The sequence below is a fragment of the Hypomesus transpacificus genome, chromosome 17 (assembly GCF_021917145.1).
Source record: "Hypomesus transpacificus isolate Combined female chromosome 17, fHypTra1, whole genome shotgun sequence".
NCBI classification, from domain to species: Eukaryota; Metazoa; Chordata; class Actinopteri; order Osmeriformes; family Osmeridae; genus Hypomesus; species Hypomesus transpacificus.
Window position 1 is genome coordinate 9,617,687 of NC_061076.1, and position 22,477 is coordinate 9,640,163.

A 22,477-nucleotide genomic window follows, 5' to 3' on the forward strand; every position below is an offset into this window, starting at 1 on the left:
CTCTGGAACTCTACAAGGGGAGGGACAACTTTACAGCACCTACACTATATGGACAAAAGTATTGGGACACCTGACCATTACACGCAATTCTTCACACTGGTTACCAAGCCATTCAGCTCCTCTGAGCTTTCCTTTTTCACATGTAAAGCTGACATGGTACATAAACATGGCATAAGCTATACTTAGGCAACTGGTTATTCCAACAGCCATCACAACAGCATGCCGACACAATGTGGCCACATTTGTCTTTTTTGCCATAGACTTTGTAAAATATGTAATGTAAGAGCCATATATGTAATGGTATTGTGGGGTATGGTTAAGGCTGTACACTTGGTTGGGCTGTTTGGCTCGGCTATATGAGCTGGGGGGAGACAGGTAGTGCCAGGTGTTGACCCCGGAAGGGCAAATGATTTTGACCGCTTATGGCGGAGTTTGGAACAGTTTACTCGTGTTTTAGAGATGTTTTGTTTGTATCAAATCCCTGAAATAAAGTACGATATCTTTAGCCGGCTTTTGAAGTCATTGAACCCAAGACGAGTAACAAGTAAAACCATAGCCACCTAGCACGTCGTACCAGAGCCTTGGGCAACACGGCAATAGCGCAGCATTGGGTTGGCTATTATACGTAATGTGGGTCATACAACTCCATGTAGGCCTAGGCATTTAGCCTATGGGTTTCAGGTAGCCTGACGTTGTCATACTCATAATTCTAGTCAGAATATGAGTCTGAAAACTCTCCGTTGGGCTGTGACTATGGAGCGTGTGTCAACCGAGCTCGTAAAACAAATGCCTCTTCGCTCAATTGGATAGACTTACAACCAATCAGAGCAACGTAATATGTTGTTTATTGAAAACGTATTCAACCCAAGCGCTCTTTGGTGACGTTGTTGATTACGTTACTGTTGATCATCTGTCCATCATCGTATAAAGCCCGCCCTGACAATTTAATTGGTCCGAACAGCTCCTGTTCGGATATAGTTTTTCCGCAATCGAGCCCCTCCAGACCCAACTTCCCAACCACATTTTTTTGTGGGCGGGGATAAGTTAGGCTGGCAGCCAGGCTATGTTTCAGGGTCTCTTCTGCTGGATTTTTAGTCTACGACAGCTCGTCTATTTCACTCTTTGTTAACCCTTTGATACACAAGCTGTGCTTACCCTCTCTAATTCACAACATGGGTCTAAAATGACCCGCATTCATTTCCTATGAAATTTCATGTATGGCTGAGTGTTTCTTTGCTATATATTTTTTTATCAATTAATTTCCATATTTAATATTCTAATTATTCATTGGTACATTAACAAGTACCTTGTTTTTTTGTTCCACAAATTATTTAAATGTTTGTCTTTCTTACTTTCTGAGCAAAAAAACGTTTTTGTGGTATTACATCAAATTTACAGACATGGGTCTAAAATGACCCATATGGATTCACTATGGAATTTGATGGAAACTTTGTATATTTGCAATTTGGAACATATTTACTGTGGATAACTGTTCACCTGCCACACATTTTACAGCTCAACATGGCTGCTTTTAGGTTGGGAGATGTTCATCAGTGGAGAAGCATCGACAAACAGCAATTCATGGCCTCTATCAGTTTGACCCTCCTTGCATGGGAGGACACAAGCCTAAATGTGGCCTTGCGGGAGAGTTTTTGGATCCAATTGCAAAATCCAATGTTTAAAGCCACCATGGGGCTAAACAGATTTGAGGATATCCTCAGCTTCATAAAGTTTGATGATAAGAGCTCTTGTGGCTGGGTGGTAGTTGCATTTTGTATTACCACACATCTTACCATCACCTCTTTAATATACTTTTGGATCTGTGACTTGGCCTTCATGTGCCTTTTTATGTGGCATGACAAGGTCCTTGCCTAGCTCTTTGATGAACTGCCACTTGGTCACACCACCCATGTAATGAGGGTGTTGGTGTAGAAGTAAGTGTAGGCATTGAAGGTGGCAACATCCAGCATTGTGCCAGATACCTCCGTGTTCTCCACTTACATGACTAGTAGTAGTGCAAACTATCTGGTACTGGATCACAACATTGTTGTCATCCACTGCTTTGCCATCATGCATGGTGCTCAGATGGATTCTGAGCTCACCATAGTCATGTTGCCATTGAATCCAAATTGAATGGCAACATGACCATGAAAAACTTTGGAACTTGGCATGTCCCTTCATTTGGAGTCTGTGACTCGTATGTTCGGCTTGTTCCCCTCAATGTTCAGGTATTTCTCAATAATCTTTCCAGTCAGAGGGACCCTGGAAGGGTAGAACTCTCAGTCTACCACATATGGGAACCTTCACATTGCACATCCAGAATAATTCCACATTTTGCAGGCTTGCTGGGCATGCATTACGAACACTGCTCATCTCTGGTGACAAAGTTACTGGGAATGAACAGTCTTCTGCAATTAGCCAGGAAACAGTTACACACATACCTGAATGCTGCTATGTGATGTGTTTCTTGTTACAAAGCCCTGTTCCTTTTGTCATCAAAAGTTAAGCTGGTGATATATCTCTTTAGCCCCATGATGGCTTTATACATTAGATTTTGCAATTGGATACAAAACGGCTCCAAAATGGCCACATCTAGGCTCTTGTCCTCCCCTGCAAGGAGGGTCAAAATGACGAAGGCCATGAATTCCTGTTTGATGCTTTTCCACTCTTTCCATTTTGCTGCTGCAGCTCTTTGTCTCAAAGTTGTTGCATTTCAGGTCCTCATCAATGATGTCACTTGTGAACATATCTCAGCTTAAAAGCAGTTGTGTTGAGTTGTGAAATGTGTGACAGGTGAATAGTTATCCACAGTAAATATGTTCCAAGTTGCAAAAATTTACTAATATCAAAAATTTTAAAAAACTCCAAAGGAATACATATGGGTCATTTTTGACCCATGTCTGTAAACTGAAGGTAGTAACACAAAAACAATGGTTGTTTATAAACTAAGAAAATAAGAAAAATAAGTATTTGTGGCAATCAAAACCAAGATATTTAATGAATACTTGGTATATTAAATTATAAAATGAGTTGATTTCAAAAGATATGGCAAAGAAACATTCAGCCATACATGAAATATCATAGGAAATTAATGCAGGTCATTTTAGACCCATGTTGTTCATTAGAGGGGTAGTGTTACAAAAATGATTTTTATTCCAAAAGTAAGAAAGAAAAAATGAAAATAAAGACTTGTGATGACCAAAAACAAGTTAATTGAGGAATACCTGGAATACTGAACGATTAAATATTTTTTTGCGAAGATATAGAAAATCTAAACTCAGCCGGGTCACTTTAGACCCATGTTGCGTATCAAAGGGTTAATAGACGTCTACTGTTTAGAAATTGACTAATATGTTGGCTGGATAGCCAACACCAACATCAATCAGTTGTTTTAACTTTAAGAATTTGTTTTTGTCGGGGTAAACACATGGTTGGCCGTTTGTTACCAGTGTAGTGAAGTTAGGTCTTAAGTGATAGGCTATAGACTACAACTAACGTAGTAAAATCATAATAACATGTTTTTTAATTCAAATATACCAAATAACATGGTGTGTTGCAGAAACTTTAGGCGACGAACATGAAGCGAATTGCCTGTATGTGTAAAAAATGCTTTATCTCTCCCGTTTTGTTGGAATATATCCTAATTATACAGTATATACTAGTGCACAGTGCCCGTGATGCAGTCGGTGATTAAGATGTCAGTGAAACACACAAATTCGGATTCCTTGAACGATTCCTTGAACGATACTGCATAGTGCCCGTGATCAAATTGGTGGTACGCACACACACACAGATTCCTGGAATTATATGTAGCCTGTGGAACTCTCTGCTTGAGGGCACCCTGTTTGTTTGGAGGTTTCTCTTCCCCTTCTCAGTCTCTCTGCTTCTATGACCTCATTATTAGGGGCGGGGAATGGGCAGTAATTGGGTCTGGTATAAATACACACACCTGGGGTCCTTCGCCAGGTAGCTCTTCCATGCTGTTAGCACTGTGTTTGTGTGAGGCAGTGTGTGGGCATTGTGGCTCGTGCAAGGTATGTCTAAACCACGTTTCTCCTTAGCCTCTGTCTGTTTGTGCCAACCTATTAAGTGGGTCTCTGTTTGGTTAGTTTGGGAGCCAACAGAGACGTGGCCGTGAATCGTGGTCCCAGCGACGTTCTGATCAGCAGTGAACTAACCAGACTGCACTAATATTGCACAGGTATTAAGCATGCCATGGTGTATTGTTGAATTTAGCTGTGTTATTAGATCAATTAAAGGGATATGTGTATTGTGGAATGCAAACATTTTACTGTGTTTTGTTTGTCAGTTTTTTAGACCCGAGCTTCGCGGAGTGCTGGCTGCTGTTCTTTTGAGATTTGTTGTACGCATGTGTGTTTGTTACCCCGAGTGTCTCGGCTTTACAGCTGTTTGAATTACAGCTGTTTGAACTTGGACCAAATCTAACAATGCTCGCCATTGGAGAAACATATTTTTTTATTATCCAGTTATTGAACTTTGTGTATTCCATGCCTGGGAATTGCTCAATTGGCTGAGATGTTGTGCTGATCAGCAAAGGGTTGTAGGTTCAAAACCAGTCAGAGGCATCGTTTTTTATTTTTTATTCTGACAAAACGGTTTCTAGTCTTCCGATAAATCCTCCGGTTGTAAAACATAGCAATGCGTGTTTATTTGAGCCCATCACAACACTCCAATCGTCTGTTTAGCGAGACTATGTGTAAACCACTGCAAAACAAGCCAGGTTCACCACAGTAGCTAGCTACTGGAGGTCAGACGGCTGAGCCGTTAGGGAGTCGGGCTATTAATCAGAAGGTAGTTGGTTCGATTCCCGCCCATGCCAAACGACGTTGAGTCCTTGGGCAAGGCACTTCATCCTACTTGCCTCGAGGAAAATATCCCTGTGCTTACTGTAAGTCGCTCTGGATAAGAGCGTCTGCTAAAATGACTAAATGTACTTGTAGAGATAACGCTAATGGTTATTTCTAATGAAGTAAATTGATGGTTCAAGTGGATCCCTTGTCTGTTGCACAAATTCATTTCAGTAACCTAAGCCAGGACACATCCCCACTGATGCTAGGCATGATTTGAAATTCCCTTCAATGACAAGTTAAGGGACTCCAAACAACCTTTTAAAAAAATTATAAGTAAGTTATTCTTTACAGCAGCAACCCAGTCATCCCGTTGTCCCATTTTCATAGGAAATGTTAAAGCAGTTTCAACTCTGGCTGAATCTAACAACGCTTACCACAGGAGAAACAGCTTACTTTTTAATACAGTTACTGAACATGACACTATTCAACACTGAGAAAAGCTCAATGGGCTGGGATGGTGACCTGTAAAGTATAAGATCGTAGGTTGGAATCCTGCCATTATCTTTTGGCCTGTCATCATTTTGATAACCTCTTTAGTCTGGTTGCTCTTTCAGTAACATTGCACTACTGTACCTCGCCACCAGGCTCCTGTTTGGTCATTGACATAGTCACTGATCTGCAAATTTGCACTACTGCACTGTACTCCACTTAGGTTAGATTAGGTTATAGGGTTGTAACAGGTTTTTTTTTTTTTGTGTGTATTAGGGTTAGTATAGCGTACTATTTATTGTTATCTGTAATTTAGGAAGTTTTAGTGTTAGGGTTAGTATAGTCGTTTATTTATTGCTATCTGTATATTTAGGAAGTTCACTTATCTAAGCTCAGCATAGATGTAAATTTGTTCTGTGTACTTATATGTTATGTTATGCCAGGTGCTTGCGTTGTCTTGTCTTAAGAATTTCAGTGCCCAGTCTAACCTTGTGTTGCTCTCTGCACCTGACAAATAAAAGACTTGAACTTGAACTAGTTCAATAGGATGACATCATTCTGAAGTCCCACAAAAATTTCACCTTGGAATGTAAAAATATGATTGAATTAGAGCAGTTTCAACGTTGGCTGAATCTAACAAAGCTAACCACAGGAGAAACAGCTTACTTTTTAATACAGTAACTGAACATGACAATATTCAACACTGAGAATAGCTCAATGAGCTGGGATGGTGACCTGTAAAGTATAAGGTCGTAGGTTGGAATCCAACTGTAATCTTTTGCCCTTTCATAATTTGTATTATCTGTTTAGTCAAACAGGACGACATCATTCTGAAATACCCTGCACAAATTCATGCAATTTCACCTCGAAATTCCTAACCTTTGTCGCAAAGCTGACCAAAACTAATACTTTGCCCTTTCAATTAATACAATCTCAACAGTTGGTGTGTAGCAGAGACGATAGAGACTGACTTGTAACCTTATGCTCATGAGTTCAAATCCCCATTCAGCCTATTGTTGTTGGCCAAACATGAAGTAGTTTTGCTCTCTTGTTGTCCAACTCTCGATCTTGTACAGTGTATATGTTTATAATATTTTGCGGAGGAACCTGCATCGCTGCTTGCAGCTATATTTAGGGTTCCTCCGTCAGGACCCTATTGTAATTGTTGGTATTATTAGGGGCCAAGCAGCAGCAAAGCTTCTGTGGCACCTATTGTTTTTGTTAGTTTTATTAGGGGCCAAGCAGCGAAGCTGCGAGGCTCCTATTGTTATTGTTAGTATTATTAGGGGCCAAGCAGCGAAGCTGCGAGGCACCTATTGTTATTGTTAGTATTATTAGGGGCCAAGCAACGAAGCTGCGAGGCACCTATTGTTATTGTTAGTATTATTATTATTAGGGGCCAAGCAGCGAAGCTGCGAGGCACCTATTGTAATTGTTAGTATTATTATTATTATTATTCTTAGGATTGGGTGTCTATGGCAGCCCCCATAAGCGCTTGGTCGAAAGTTGTGAAATTTGGCACACTCATTGGGGACAGTCCCCTGGTCCAATTCACAAAGTTTCATGTCCCATACTTGGGCACTCTAGCGCCACCAACGGGTCAAAGTTGGACTTGTGTTTACACACGCAACTTTTGAACCGTATGACCGATTTTCAAAAATGAGGTACCATTGGATTCCCTGGATCAAGCCGAGTTCAATGCACACCATGGCGTCAACTTCCGGTTATATAGATTTTCCGCTATTTCCGGTTTTATCAAAAACCTCTGAAAGCCTACTCCTCCTACATTTTCTGTCAAATCTTCTTCAAAATTACCAGATATGCTCTTCAGACCAAGCCGCACAAAAGTTATGGTAGAGCATTTTGATCCCTACAACCGTTTGTCCGTGAGAGCCAATCAAAATCAGCAGAATAGACACCAAACAGGAAATGAAGTCTTATCTCAGCAGTTCTTTGAGGCAGTGACACCAAATTTGATATGCCTACTCGGAACCTTATTCTGAGTATGTCCTCCAAAAATGGTGTCATGTGACTAAAAGGGGGCGTGGCCGGAAGCATAAACGTGTTTTGGCTAGTAACTGTTGAGGTGTTTACCTTAATAAAGTAATTTCTTTGTCGGTTGATGTCTTGTGAGATATCAAGCTTGACCATCGATAATGTTTCATAACAACCGAATTGACGCGGCCGCCATTTTGGATTTTATGGAAAAGTGTAAAAACCTTTTAAACGCCCCAAATGTTGTCCAATGTTTACTAAATTTGGCACAGATGATCTTCAGACCAAGCTTCACAAGGGTGTCAGATGGATTTTCCATTTTCAAAACCGTTTGTTCGGTAGAGACGATCAAAGGCGGCGGCGAAGCCGCAAAAGACAAGTGAGAACGTAACTCAGCAACCATTTGTGCGATTGTCACCAAACTTGGGTTCCATCGTTCCCACGTGGAGCAGAGGAGGCCTGCGGTGTTATACCAGAAAAAAACACTTTGAACACTCACTACTTTGGAACGCAAACAGACATTTCAACCAAACTTGGTGTGTTGCATGAGTGCAACAGGTTGTTGTAACTTAATTGTTGCGCAAGTGCTATGGAGGCCATTTCTTGCTTTGGACTGCTTGGCCCCTCCATTGCTGCTTGCAGCTATATTTAGGATTCCTCCGTCAGGAGGAAACCTATTGTTATTGTTAGTTTTATTATTATTATTAGGATTCCTCCGTCAAGAGGAAACCTATTGTTATTGTTAGTTTTATTATTATTATTATTATTATTCTTGTTCCATGGAAGTCAATGGCAGCCCCTAGAACCCTTGGACAACTTTTTGTGAAATTTGGCACACTCATTAAGGACAGTTTATTCTATACCTACACCAAGTTTCATGTCTCCCACTAGACCACTCCAGCGCCGCCAACGGGTCAAAGTTGGACTTGTGTTTACACACGCAACTTTTGAACCGTATGACCCATTTTCAAAAATGAGTTACCATTGGATTCCCTGGATCAAGTCAGTCATCAATCATGACTGAGCTGAAGCTCGGTACCCTGAGAGCGGGGGGTATGCTCTGGTCGAGCTTTTTTGAAAGTATAGACCAAGGGTAATTACCACACCACAACTGTCCAACCATTACCCATAGGTGGCGCTACATTCCACGCCCTAAAGCACAAAGGCTTTCTGGAATGGATAGGCTAACCAAGCCCCCTCCCTTCACTCCTTGGGTTGAATTAAAGGCCCTTGTGGATCTTGATGGTATTATATTTCAGATTTGGTATCCCATTGTTAATTCTGCAGCATAGATTTTTCTATACAATTCCAATTTGTCAAGAATATACATTTTTCAATGGTTCGCAATGTTTGGAGGAATCCGCCATTACTGCTTGCAGTTATATTTATTATTATTCTTCTTAGGACTGGGTGTCTATGGCAGCCCCCATAAGCGCTTGGTCGAAAGTTGTGAAAATTGGCACACTTATTGGGGACAGTTCCCTGGTCCAATTCACAAAGTTTCATGTCCCATACTTTGGCACTCTAGCGCCACCAATGGGTCAAAGTTGGAGTTGTGTTTACACACGCAACTTTTGAACCGTATGTCCCATTTTAAAAAATGAGGTACCATTGGATTCCTTGGATCAAGCCGAGTGCAATGCACACCATGGCGTCAATTTCCGGTTATATAGATTTTCCGCTATTTCCGGTTTTATCAAAAACCTTTGAAAGCCTACTCCTCCTACAATCTTTGTCAAATCTTCTTCAAAATTACCAGATATGCTTTTCAGACCAAGCCGCACAAAAGTTATGGTAGAGCATTTTGATCCCCACAACCGTTTGTCCGTGATAGCCAAAAAATCAGCAGAATAGACACCAAACAGGAAATGAAGTCTTATCTCAGCAGTTCTTTGAGGCAGTGACACCAAATTTGATATGCCTACTCGGAACCTTATTCTGAGTATGTCCTCCAAAAATGGTGTCATGTGACTAAAAGGGGGTGTGGCCGGAAGCATAAACGTGTTTTGGCTAATAACTGTTGAAGTGTTTACCTTAATAAAGTACTTTCTTTGTCGGTTGATGTCTTGTGAGATATCAAACTTGACCATCGATAATATTTCATAACAACCAAATTGAAGCGGCCGCCATTTTGGATTTAATGGAAAAGTGTAAAAACCTTTTACACGCCCCAAATTGTGTCCAATGTTTACTAAATTTGGCACAGATGATCTTCAGACCAAGCTTCACAAAGGTGTCGGGATGGATTTTCCATTTTCAAAACCGTTTGTTCGGTAGAGACGATCAAAGACGGCGGCGAAGCCGCAAAAGACACGTGAGAGCGTAACTCAGCAACCATTTGTGCGATTGTCACCAAACTTGGGTTCCATCGTTCCCACGAGGAGCAGAGGAGGCCTGTGGTGTTATACCAGAAAAAAACACTTTGAACACTCACTACTTTGGAACGCAAACAGACATTTCAACCAAACTTGGTGTGTTGCATGAGTGCAACAGGTTGTTGCAACTTAATTGTTGCGCAAGTGCTATGGAGGCCATGTCCTGCTCTGGACTGCTTGGCCCCTCCATTGCTGCTTGCAGCTATATTTATTATTATTATTGTAATTTATCTCATTAACACATTGGTAAAAAGTTTTGAAATTTGCCCAAATGTCCACTTTTCAGAATGATTGCATTTCCACCCCATTGCTCAAATTCTTCTGAAATGAAAATCCATCAGGCGGACCTTATGGGTCCTTGAGGCTTTTTTGTTCGCCATGAGAAATAAGGCATGCAAAGTATAAGGTCGTAGGTTCAAATCCAGCCACACTGAGTCTGTCTTAAATTTGAATATATGTTTAGTTAAACGGGATGACATCGTTCTGAAGTACCATGCGTAATTTCACCTTGATATGTCAAAAGATCATTGAATTACAGCTGTTTAAACTTTGGCCGAATTGAACAAGCCATGCTACAGGAGATACGGCTTCTTTTTTTTTACAGAAACTGACCGAGAACTGACAGAATTTCTCAGCCTTGCGGGTAGCTCAATGGGTTGAAACGTTGTCCTGCACTGGCAGGGTCACAGGTTCGAATCCAGGCAGTTTTTTGGCCTGTCATAATTTTGATTACTTGTTTAGTTAAACAGGCAGACATCATTCTGAAACACCATGTGCAATTTCATGCAATTTCACTTTGAAATGTCAATCGTTTCTTAACCTTTGTCCCAAAGCTGACAAAAACTAATACTCATATCACGCAGTCGGAGCACAGCTAGATAATCCGCATCAGCACCCTTGGGTACCCAGCATGCAGTGCGGTATGTCCAAAAACGCAAAGACTTGTGGAAAATAGTTTGGTTAAAACAGCCTTGGGAGCGATTTCAGTTGTTGTGTTCGTTCAGTTAGATGTTTGTAATGTTCTTGTTGGTTAGTTAATATAATCTTGTTGGTCACCCTGATTGTGTATGTTGTTTTGTTTAATGGGACCAGAGAGTGGGCTGCCAAACTGTTACAGGCCATTCTTGCAAGGAGCTGAATATGAACGCTGCCCTAGCCCAGTTTCCCACATGACTTTAGTTAGTTGTGCATTGACTGAGAGTCTGGAATTGTTTTTGGCCAAACATGAAGTAGTTTTGCTCTCTTGTTGTCCAAGTCTCGATCTTCTACTGTGTACATGTTTATAATATTTTGCCATTTTGCGGAGGAACTAGCATCGCTGCTTGCAGCTATATTTTTGTTTGGTTCATTGTTTTCCCCGTAGTCAGTAGGGGTGCACCGATCCGATACTAAGATCGGATATCGGCCCCGATATTGACAAAATAGCTGGATCGGGGATCGGAAAATGTAGCCGATCCACTGGCCGATCCATGCAACCTTTAGAGTTCTAAATATTTCCGACAGTGCCCACAGCAAGCATAATACTCAAGCAATGTTACTAGCATGCTAGTGTTACCTGTTGGCCTTCTCATTAGTACATGTTGAAGCCATACAGTGTTTGTACTACTACCACCACCCCTAAAAACATTTACTTTGCAGACATTGCAAACAGCTGACAAACTAGTTGGCGTTGCAAGCGTGAAATATCTCCACACAGCCAACTCTTTGGCTCACTCCATGTTGCTTTTAAGTTTCTGTCCACTGGTTGGACATGAGCTGTACACTGCACGGTGCAATGCTTTAAGCTAAAAACTTCCACGGTTTACACACCAGCGACTACAAATAAATAAGAATTCAAATATTTTTACAAACGTTGTTTACAATGTTTGGTTGCTGTTTGATTACTATTGTATGTTTGACCAATACACTATTTTGTTTCTACTGCTACATTTTATTTTTTTTAATAGGCCCTACGTTTGATTACATTCTATTTTTGCATTTTCAATGCACAATTGTTTTTTAAATAACAAATAAATAAGAATGCAGTAGATTACACCTGTTATTTTGTCTTAGTTAGGAAAGTCTGGTGCTTTTAGTCTTTTCCACATGGTGAAAGGAAGGTATAGGGTGGGAGGTATACAGTTTATTATTAATTCAACAACGGTATCGGATCGGTATCGGGTATCGACAGATACACAAAGCCCAGGCATCGATATCGGGACTGAAAAAGTTGGATCGGTGCATCCCTAGTAGTCAGCCTTATTATTGGTCAAGCCATAACACCCTGTAAGCTTTGGGAAGCCGGTCTCCATAGTATAACTTCACTGAATGTGAAGTTATACTATGGAGTGTTGCAGTGCTGTTTTGTCCTTAAGCAATTATCTGAGTGTTTCACCAGAACTTGAAGTTTGCAGTGGGTTGCCCTAAGGGTTGTGGCACTTTATTCACGTGTGGTATCGAGACCGTAGCTCCCACTAGCCTTCGTCTTCTTTGGCTTGACTAATCTTAACTGGTGGCTGTTAAGATTCCCACCTTTTTATGTATTTATTGACCAGCCTGTACGACCTCCTTCAATACCTGAAAAATAAGACTGTAATTTTGTATTTTTCTAACTTACCTGTGTCTGTACATTCATTGGGGCAGAGTTCCCCTTTCTCTACACTGTCAGTTAGCTCAAGGGGTGGCGTAGTCAGCTGTACTGTAGGGGGCGCTACATATAGATAGAGCACAGTACCCGCGATGATGTTGGTGAAACACACAGATTTCTGGAATTATAGATAGTGCAGTACCCGTGATGCAGCTGGTGATGACAGCTCTTCTCAGTGGTTTTGGTACCTATATTTCTCAGGGCCCTCAAAAGCAATGGTAGGGGAAACACTGTAGTCTAAGGGTTAGACGTTCTCACTTTTTCAGTGTAGCCCAGAAACTAAAGGGGTTATTAATTTTAAAATCCACAACATTTTAGGTAGGGTTGTGAGAAAAATGCTTGCTCTCGCACATGCCGCTAGCTACAAGCTGCTACTGTTGATGGCAACGCAAATTTAATACATTACAGTAATTGAAAACAGATATACGTTTCTAAAACCAAGAAAACTATTTATATACTTCCTCAGTCTCTTGTAACTCGAAAAACCTAATTTGAATTGAATAATATTGCTAAAATGCTCAACTATCACTCACTCAGTCTCTAACAAACTAACACATTTTCTAAACACAAAGAACAACCAGAGCCATTGAAGAGTCTTTCACCCCCAATAATGCTCTCTGGATTGGATGAACAGCATGTCCGTTCATACTCAGGGCTGCAAACCTTTCGGCGAAATTCAGTTTTTGATCCAAAATTAATTTTTTATTTATTTATTTTTTTTTGGGGGGGGGGGGGGGGGTCCTCCAAGTAGCCTAATCTGCAAACGCAAGCTGTCATGAATATTTTTTTCAAGTTTGTTGTTTGGCCAACCTACCCTTACAAAAAATAAGTATATTTAAGTATACTATAAGTATACTAAAATATGGATAGTACACTTTTAGTTCACTTTCGATATACTTGTCATTATGCTTAGAAAATAGTTCACTTTAGTAAGAAGTATACTTAGAAAAAACTTCACTTTTGATGTACTTTTAAGTGTGCTTTGAAAATAGTTAACTTTTGATATACTTTTAAGAAGTATGCTTAGAAACAGAAAATGGTATAAATTTATTCTGGAGTAGGATGTACGTATTATTATACAGCAGTCATAATAATTGTAAAGTACATTACAGGTTACATTTTTGTGAAATGAATTGTGAAAAAATGAAGATAGCATGGCTCATTAGCTGGTCAATTCCCATGATGCAAGGCGGTAAATAGTAGCCTGGCTGCCAGCCCAACTTCGTCCCGCCCACAAAAAAATTTGGTCGGGAAGTTGGGTCTGGAGGATCTCGTATTAGGGACAACTACAGAAAACCAGGATCAGTGCGGACCAATTAAATTGTCAGGGCGGGCTTTATACGATGATGGACAGATGATCAACAGTAACGTAATCAACAACGTCACCAAAGAGCGCTTGGGTTGAATTCTTTTTCAACAAACAACATAAAACGTTGCTCTGATTGGTTGTAGGTCTTTCCAATTGAGCGAAGAGGCATTTGTTTTACGAGCTCGGTTGACACACGCCCCATAGTTACAGCCCAATAGAGAGTTTTTAGACTCATATTCTGACTAGAATTATGAGTACGACAACGTCAGGCTAGGTAAATAGTGTTAAAATTTGCTGCTAAGTTTGCCGTTTGTTCGAAATACAAATCTAACTTCATGAATTTCGTTTTTTAAATGTGTCTGCTTAGAATGTAGTGTTTTGTTGCGGGGTCATTGTTGTGGTGGTTTACCATTGTAATCATGGGTTAAATGACTGTTACGTTTCATAAGAAGAGCTGGATTCTTGAAACGTTAACGCTTGCGCAGTGAATAGCTACTTTCAGGTAAGAATCTGCAGTACAAGGGCCCCCTTTCTCGCTATGTGACTTATAATATGTGGCGTTTGAGGGGCTCCTAAACATTGTAATATATTAGTAAGTTATAGTAAAATTTAATTTATTCCGTTTACTTCTTGAAGTACTTACATTAATTGAAAGTGCACTTGAAAGTATTGCTATGAGGCTCTTTAGGAAGTATACTTCATGAACTGAAAGTGCACTACACAGGTTACTTTCGAGTTTTCAAAGGTATACTTTTAAGTACTTTGGGAAGTATACTTTATGAACTGAAAGTGCACTACACAGGTTACTTTAGAGTATTCCAAGGTATACTTTGAAGTACTTTAGGAAGTATACTTGATGAATTGAAAGTGCACTACACAGGCTACTTTAGAGTATTCAAAAGTAAACCTTGAAATACACTATAAGTGTACTTTAAAGTGTACTAAAGACCTAAAAAGTGGGCCAATTCAGTTTACTTAGTACAAAAATAGTATATAAATAAGTATACTGCTAAGTAACATGATAATAGTATACTTTTTATTCTAAGTATACTTACAAAATAAACTTGAAGTATACTTCTTTTTTGTAAGGGTATGTCAACGTGACACGCACGCTTTTTATTTGGAGTCTTCGGGTCTGTAACTCCCAGAGCCCCAGACATGACATCCAAAATTTGTGGCCATGAAATGCTATTTTGGGGATAACGACGTAACCTTACTATATTGCGGGCAGTTCTGCTATACCTGTGTGGGGCACATTTGGCTACCCAGAGCAGGCTAAAGGTGCAGTTATGGACAGAGATGATTTGATTGTATTGTATTTTAGGCTGGTTAATGACCGTGGTAAAGTTGGTTTGAAGTTCGATATTCAACAGAAAGTCGGACGCCCAGTATTGTTTTATTTTAACCGGTGTTAGAACCGCTACGACCGGCCGCTTAGCCAATGCTTTCGGCTGCCAAAACAACGCATATGTTTAGGGACCATCAACAAATTACACGTTTCAAAAGTCGATTGCTTCTCAACAACATGAACTAGGAGACTCAAAATAATGTTAAACTGTTGAAGATGTATGCATTCATGCTACAAAGCCTTTATTTTGTTCATTTTCATCTCAAGTTATAAATAATGTATTATTTATTCCAAATAAACTTTCAAACTTCAATAGCTTTTTGGTCATGTGACCTATAATCCTAAAATTCATTTCAGAGTGTTGTAACTATTGTCAGAGTGTGTAACTATGCATATATATATATATATATATATATATAAAAAATATATATATTCCCAGAGGGAGCATGCCCCGGACCCCCGAGGGGGTTCGGATCCTTGTCACCTTTTTCATCCCTGATGAGTTTGCACCCCGCTACTCCAAAAGCTTTGATTGGTCGGAGGATGTCCTCCGGAAGTAGTATTAAATACCATGCATATCATGGACGCGGGGTTCGGCCCACCAGCCGCTAGGTTTTGTATTGAAGTCAATGCAGCCAGAGGAGGACAGAGGCTAGCTCTCCTCCGGATGTACCATGGTTCTATCACAAACAGTGCTGTTGAGTTACTGTAGACCTTTAGTTCAATATTGTGTATTTAAATATAAAGAATCGGTGATACATTAATATAGTTAACTTGGTATCGTTTTATCTAAAATGTTTCAAAATGTTAATATTTATGAAATTTTACTGAGGATGATCCTCCTCTTCTTTGCCTGATGAGCTTCCACTGCTTGCATTGTATTAAACACAAGGTCATTTCATTTGTTTGTTTTCAGTGACCTTGATATGTGCCCCCTTCTCCAGTAACGCCAGCATACGGGGGCGTAAAAGTATAGTTTTTTTTTTTTTATAGGTTGGCTAAAAGTATAAACGTCTCATAGTTTGTGTTACAGTAATATTACTTAGCCTATTTAAATTATATCTAAATGAAGAAAAATGTCACTCTGGCCCAATCCATTAAATTCAGTAATTTACAGGCAGCCTCACATAAAAATGGTATTGGTTAGCTGACAAAGCTTTGATTGTGTCCAACATCTATAGAATACTCTATGAATAATCTCTTTTCTAATTTACACAAATTTATCTGACCTGTCAGAGCCTTTTCCTGTCTGTCTATTGCCAGGTAGTCTTGGAGTCACACGCCACACAGATAGTCTGGCTAAAAGCTACCAAATAGGCTGTCACTACAACATGCAGCAGCCTCTCCCAGGTAATATATAATGACTGATTTAGTTATTTTATCCACGCAGCCCAATCCCCCTAGCCTGGCTCTGCCCTCCTACGTACTTCAGCTCAATTTTCATTTTGCTTCTGTGCTAGTTCTGGGATTTCGGTTCAGTTAAACCGGAATTTTGTTGGTGGCCATGATGTTGTGGCCCTCCTTTGCACGGGGTTTGGGAAAAGTTAGATTTTCCAGTTTGCTCCGTTTGTGGTGAAGGAGTTGGCTAAGGCAAACACTAGCGATTGGTTATGGCAAATCCAGAGTGGCTGTAGGCAGATCCAATAGTTTTAAACTTCAACAGAGTACCCGCCTTCAAGGAAGTTAACGCTTGTCAATGGAGCAATCCCAGACCTTCTGTACAAATTAAATGTACGAGGGTCTGGTTAGGACCAGGCTACAATCCCCCCCCTCCCCATCCTTTTGAAAAACTCATCGGATCTACAGGAATCACATAAGTGAAATATTTTGGATTAAAAACTGCAATTTCCGCCAAAAGGTGAGCATTCCTGATGATTACATCCACTAGTAGAACTAAGGCTTTAGCACAAACCATGAAAAACAGCCTCCATTGTTAATGTGGCTTGATTAGTAACCCAATGAACAACTCTGGGAAATAAAACCAGTCAGATCCTGGAGAAACTTGAAACCGTAAGAAAGTCAGGCAACCTTTTAGCACAACCATCACCGTACATGTCACTGATCTCCTATTAGAGCAGCATCTTTCCATCCTTCCAGTTAGGGGCTGTTACGATCATAACAGACTGGCAGGAGAGAGTGGACTCAACTTCACAAAGATGACCTTTGTGATACTGAGTTCTAGGGAGAAGAGGCCTTCCTCACCCTCTTATCAGGGCGACAGATCGTTAATCTGAAATCCCTCCCTACAAAGTGATCAAACACCAGCTGATTTTGACAGAGACTTCTGGTACTATCTTAATAAAAAGAGGATTTTATTCTGTGCATGTGTATGCCTGTGACAGTAAGGAATGTGGCATCCACAGGCTGATGATATAAGTGATGACAGACTTGTTGATTAAAGATGGGAGCTAGCAGTCCTTTTAGACGATGACAGAACCAGGCGATGACAAGAAGAGAAGGACAACGGGCTGTGCATGGGGGCGGTCACATCCCTGTCAGAGCCCCCTGTGATGAGAGGGGGCCTTTGTATCTGGGGGCGGACGAAAGAGTGTCTAAAGAAAACGAAGAACGGACGCCATGAGCATGGGCGCGTGCTGACACTTAATTTTCTAGCAGGCAACATTGGGAGCTCTCAACACAGTCTCAGGCCTCAACACCTGGACTTAGCACATTAAAGGCCTGGTCACCTTATTGGTTATACAAAGGGGGAATTAGTAAGTGAGAAGGACATAGTTACTAGGCTACTTAAAAGATTATTTAACCCTGAGAGATTTGGCAGTTGTTAAAAAAAAACATTGGCTATGGAAGATGGCATAGAGTAGAAGTTAATCCAGTAACCCTTCCTTCTACCCCTTAAGTACTAGGTATTTACCTAGAAAGTAAAGGGTATGTTTTGTGTTTTATTGGGTATTACGAATGGTACCAAGGTGGTAAATACCTAGCTAATTTGAAGCATTTACCCATTAACTAAATACTAATGTGCTGGTCATTACTAGGTATGTTTTCTGTATTATTGGGTATTACCAATTGGTATCAAGGTGGTAAATACAGAGATAATTTGAAGTATTTACCCATTTCCTAATTACTAACGTGCTGGTTATTACTGGGTAATTATAACTGGTCCTAATTAGGTAAAGACTGAAGACAAAACTTAGTATTTACCTGGAAACTTATAAATATTACTATTTAAATACCGCTGGTAGTAAGTTGGTAACTACGGGAGATATATATGTTAAATTATAATGTGTTATTGGGTAAATACCACTGCTAAAGACGGCCAAGCTCCAGCAGACTTACAAACAAAGTACTATTACCCTGCAGTTACCTAAGGTTAATGTCGGTAACGAGAATATAAGATAGTACTTTCCAATAAAATACCTTTTCAGATACATTTATCGATGATGGCCTCATTTACTTGGCTGGTATACCTACCTCCGCAGGAACAGTTTTCCTTTACTATCATGGTAAATCTTCTTGGATACTGGGTATGTTCTTGCGCATGTTAGGACTATTCACTCAGTCAGTAATCTGAAACTGGACGGAAAAAGGAAGCCGTGTTTGTTTCCATGGTGTCACCAAGTTCTTACCATATTCTTTGTAAGCGAATACCACTTTGTCAATGTTACCCTTAGTATGAACTTGTACTATACGTTTTAAGGCGATACCAGGTAAAACATGGCTATGTACTCAGTAAGTAATCTGAAACTGGACTGTAAAAGGAAGCCGTGTTTGTTTCCATGGTGTTACAGGGCTCTTACCGTATTCTTTGTAAGCGAATACCACTTTGTCAATGTTACCCTTAGTATGATCTTGTAATATAAGTTCCAAGGCGATACCAGGTAAAACATGGCTATGTACTCGGTAAGTAATCTGAAACTGGACTGTAAAAGGAAGCTTCAAATTATCTAGGTATTTAACACCTTGGTACCAATCCGTAATACCCAATAAAACACAAAACATACCCTTTACTTTCTAGGTAAATACCTAGTACTTAAGGGACTGTAAAAGGAAGGGTTACCGTTAATCCCTACTGTGTGTTTAAGTCTCTGCCTGGACACAACTGTTGTGACATGTCAAGGATGTGCTTGATTAACCTAATCTGTGTGTTCCGTCTGTGTCATTAACCTTTACTATGAACATTTTATCCTAGATAACAAAGATAAAGTATATACTAGATAACAAAGACAAAGTATATACCACTAGACAACAAACATATTGTATATACCAGGAGGAGAAAGGTAGACATCAGCTAGTCTTAATTTTGATAAAGATGGCCAATTACTGCACCTGCAGCCATCAGGCTAAGAACTGTTTTAGACATTAGGATGTATCTGGAAGACATCTTTCTACATGCCTCTTGTGAAATATCAGACTAGTGAAAGATAAGCAGGTAGGCAGGCCAACCGAAGCGGACACTGGCTTGATGCCGTTCTCCAAGTCTTCCAAGTCTTGTCAAGTGCGTTTCTACCATTCTGCATTTGAATGAGTGGGAATCATTGAGAATCTGTCTCCACTTCTGACAGAAAGACAGGCTCAGAAACTTGGGCTGAACCTGCCATATTTGCCCCAAATGTGAACTTGAACATGTATTGGCAACTATATATATATATATACATATATTAGGTATGAGGTTGCGGCGCTTATGAATTGAATGGTCAGAACCCAAAGGTGGAGCCAAACTGAAAAGGCAAAGATTACGACAACACCATGTCAGACTAACACCATTAGGGTATGAATATTTGGTGGCCTTTCAAGAACATCGCTACACTTAAATGTCTATAGTATGAAATACTAGAAAATGTATGCAAATATACTTAATTATTTGTGCCAAAAAAACGGCAGCTTAACACTGGAACACAAACCATGCAGGAAAGGTTAAAAATACAAAATAAAAAGCAAAGGGGTGCGGTGTAGGTGGCACAACCAGTCTGACATCTTCTATTAATGGCCTGAATAAGGTGTGTGTGGTTGTGTGTGTAGGTATGTATCAGAGGGTGGAGGTCAGCCTAAACTAACAGAGGCAGAGAAGGTAATTTTCAGTGACAGAGCAGTCCTTTCATCTCAGGGCCCCCGCCTGGCTTTGGACTGTATAATTATAAAAAAGGGGTCTTATTAAGGGTCTGCACCCCCCCGCTTTTGAAGCCACTTTTATGCAAGCCTGCTGACAGACTATGGGCAAAGGTGCAAATGGTGTGTGTGTGTGCTTGCATTATACCTGTGACAAGCGCTGAATGCTAATGTCCAATTTAACAATGCTAAACTCATTAAACATGCTGTTTTTAGATGCTTTTATATAGGCCTTAGTGGTCCCCTAATACTGTATCTGAAGTCTCTTTCCCGAAATTCAGCCTTGGTGCAGAATTACAGCCACTAAGAGCAGTCCCACAATGAGCTTTTCTCAGGACGTGCCGTTTCTGTGTCTGTAGCTTTAAATGCTATGAGGAAGAAATAGGCGGGGCTAACTGCCATGCTTCTGTCGTTTGCAAGCCATGACGTCTCGAGGAAAAACCAATGTCGCACTCGCACGGTCGTAGCTAATATTGTCATTGGTGGGCAAATTGTCTGTGCAGGCAAAGCAGAGAAGGGGGAGGTAACCTTCCCTATTGTGATAATATACACAGGGCTTGGTTTACAAGTATTTCTAGCCACTGGGGGACCAAAGGCAGGGTAGGGGAACATATTAATTTTAAATAACCTCCTAAAGTGAAGTTTTCATGTCAATGGACCTTTACGTATTGCCTTTGACTTGACTGGCTTTGTGGTGCACATAATCCTTTCATAATCCCACTCAACATGCACACACGCACACGCACACACACACACACACACACACACACACACACACACACTCAGATCAAAAGGTATGTGTGCATGTGCAAGTGTTGTACAGCAGAGCTTCCATACTTTTACAAGGTGAGACACAGTAGATTCAAATGTCATTCCTATACAAATTGTTTCTTTCAACTGGATCTTGCCAGTGGACATTTGAGGAAGCCCACCCACCATCACCCCACCTCCCAGCCCTCTCCTTACGGTGGCCTGTGTCTGGACGCTGTACTCTGTCTCCATCTTGGCCAGTCTCTGGTTGGTGTCCTCCACCAGCTCCTGGATGCTCTCAGTGTGCTTCTTCTGCAGTTCGAACTTCTCCTGCTCCATGTCCGCCACCGCCAAATGCAGCTGGGGGGGGAGGACCCGCGTTACTACACAGCTTCTCACAGCTCCTACCTTCATCTCCTCTGACCTGGTTTAGGGCAAGTGGGAGACATGGCTGGCTGTACTAACGCTGACACTTCTTGTCCTGGGCTGCCTAATCGGCTACGCTGAGGCACGCTTCTGTTCCCACTCTCCTTTAAATCTTCTGCTCCCTCTCCTTCCGTTACACAATCAATTTCATTAGCTGTATCACTGCTCCCTTGTTCAGGGGTGAGGAACCTCATTTTAAGTACTTTTCTCATTATGTTTCAGCTAACTTTTTTCTCCCCTCGACTTCTGCTATCATATGCTTTGTGAACCTGAAAGCACGAAATGGAAATTTCATTAGGATCTTATTGAACGCCAAAGGCTCACTTATCTGGAGTTGGTAGTACTGAACAGATAATTTACAGAGGGCATTTAGAATCACTTTTCTGCATTAATTCAACATGAGCTAAGCTGAAGCCTTGGAATAAAGATTTTTCGGGTCTATTGTATATAACCTGCCTAGTCTCACAAAGGTCTGATTGTCTTAGTTTATCAAAGGATTCTTCCTCTAGCTCAGGGGTGCTTAAGGGCTGGGCGGCTGGAAATCGAAGCCCCTTCAACTCTTCTCTACCTTCTTCTCCCACTCGTTTTTGAGGGAGTCAGCACTCTGATCTGTCATTTTCTTCAGCTCGAAAATCTGCTTCTCTTTGCTCTCGCAGATTACCTGGGACTCGAGCACCACGCTTTGAACTATGTTGAAAATTATGAAAAAGAGAAGAAGAAATCATGTTTCAGGGCCTACATATAGCAGGACACAAACACACACACACACACACACTGTACAGGCATGCTCACAGAGAAATACGGCACATATAGTCACACACTAAATACAGACTTGCTCACACTACACTGGGTTCCATTTCACCATATACGTTTCAAAATCTAACAAGCCAATTCAGATTTTATATCAGCAGAACATACATTTGGTTATGTGTTGCTAAATAGGCTATATTTTCAGCACAGCAAATGGACTACAAGCTGTGTCACTGAGCATGAGTGTCACATTAATAAACACAACATGCTGCCGTTTGATCCCCACAGCTGGGTAATGTCCCGCGACACCATGGGATCTACCCTGTAGTTGCAATGCTGCGTTTAAACTTGAGTCTTTTACTTTTGAGTGTTGAGAGACGAAATGGTGTAAACCTCCCCCCTAAAGACCCTCACAACGCGCAACCTTTCACCTTTTCTCTCCATCTTACGAATGTTGTCCTCCGATTCCTTCTGCTTGACTCGGTGCATAGTTTTCAGCTCCTCAATCTCCCAATTCTTTCGGTCAAGGAT

At 40.7% G+C, this 22,477-nt stretch overlaps 1 protein-coding gene across 8 annotated transcripts in view; it reads right to left on the minus strand.

Annotated features, from left to right (window-relative positions):
• cep112 (centrosomal protein 112) overlaps nucleotides 1-22,477 on the minus strand; it is a 206,211-nt gene that overhangs the window by 118,368 nt on the left and 65,366 nt on the right. For 7 of the 8 annotated variants that reach the window (XR_006957363.1, XM_047037685.1, XM_047037687.1 and 4 more), the window contains exons 9-11: nucleotides 22,378-22,477; nucleotides 21,765-21,883; nucleotides 20,987-21,130 (exon numbers count right to left, since the gene is read on the minus strand). Coding sequence is in view for 7 of the 8 variants with exons in the window: in XM_047037685.1 (XP_046893641.1) it covers nucleotides 20,987-21,130; nucleotides 21,765-21,883; nucleotides 22,378-22,477 (363 nt within the window). In the remaining variant the exon portion in view is untranslated. The remainder of the gene's footprint in view (nucleotides 1-20,986; nucleotides 21,131-21,764; nucleotides 21,884-22,377) is intronic. The other variant, XM_047037690.1, reaches the window with a different exon arrangement.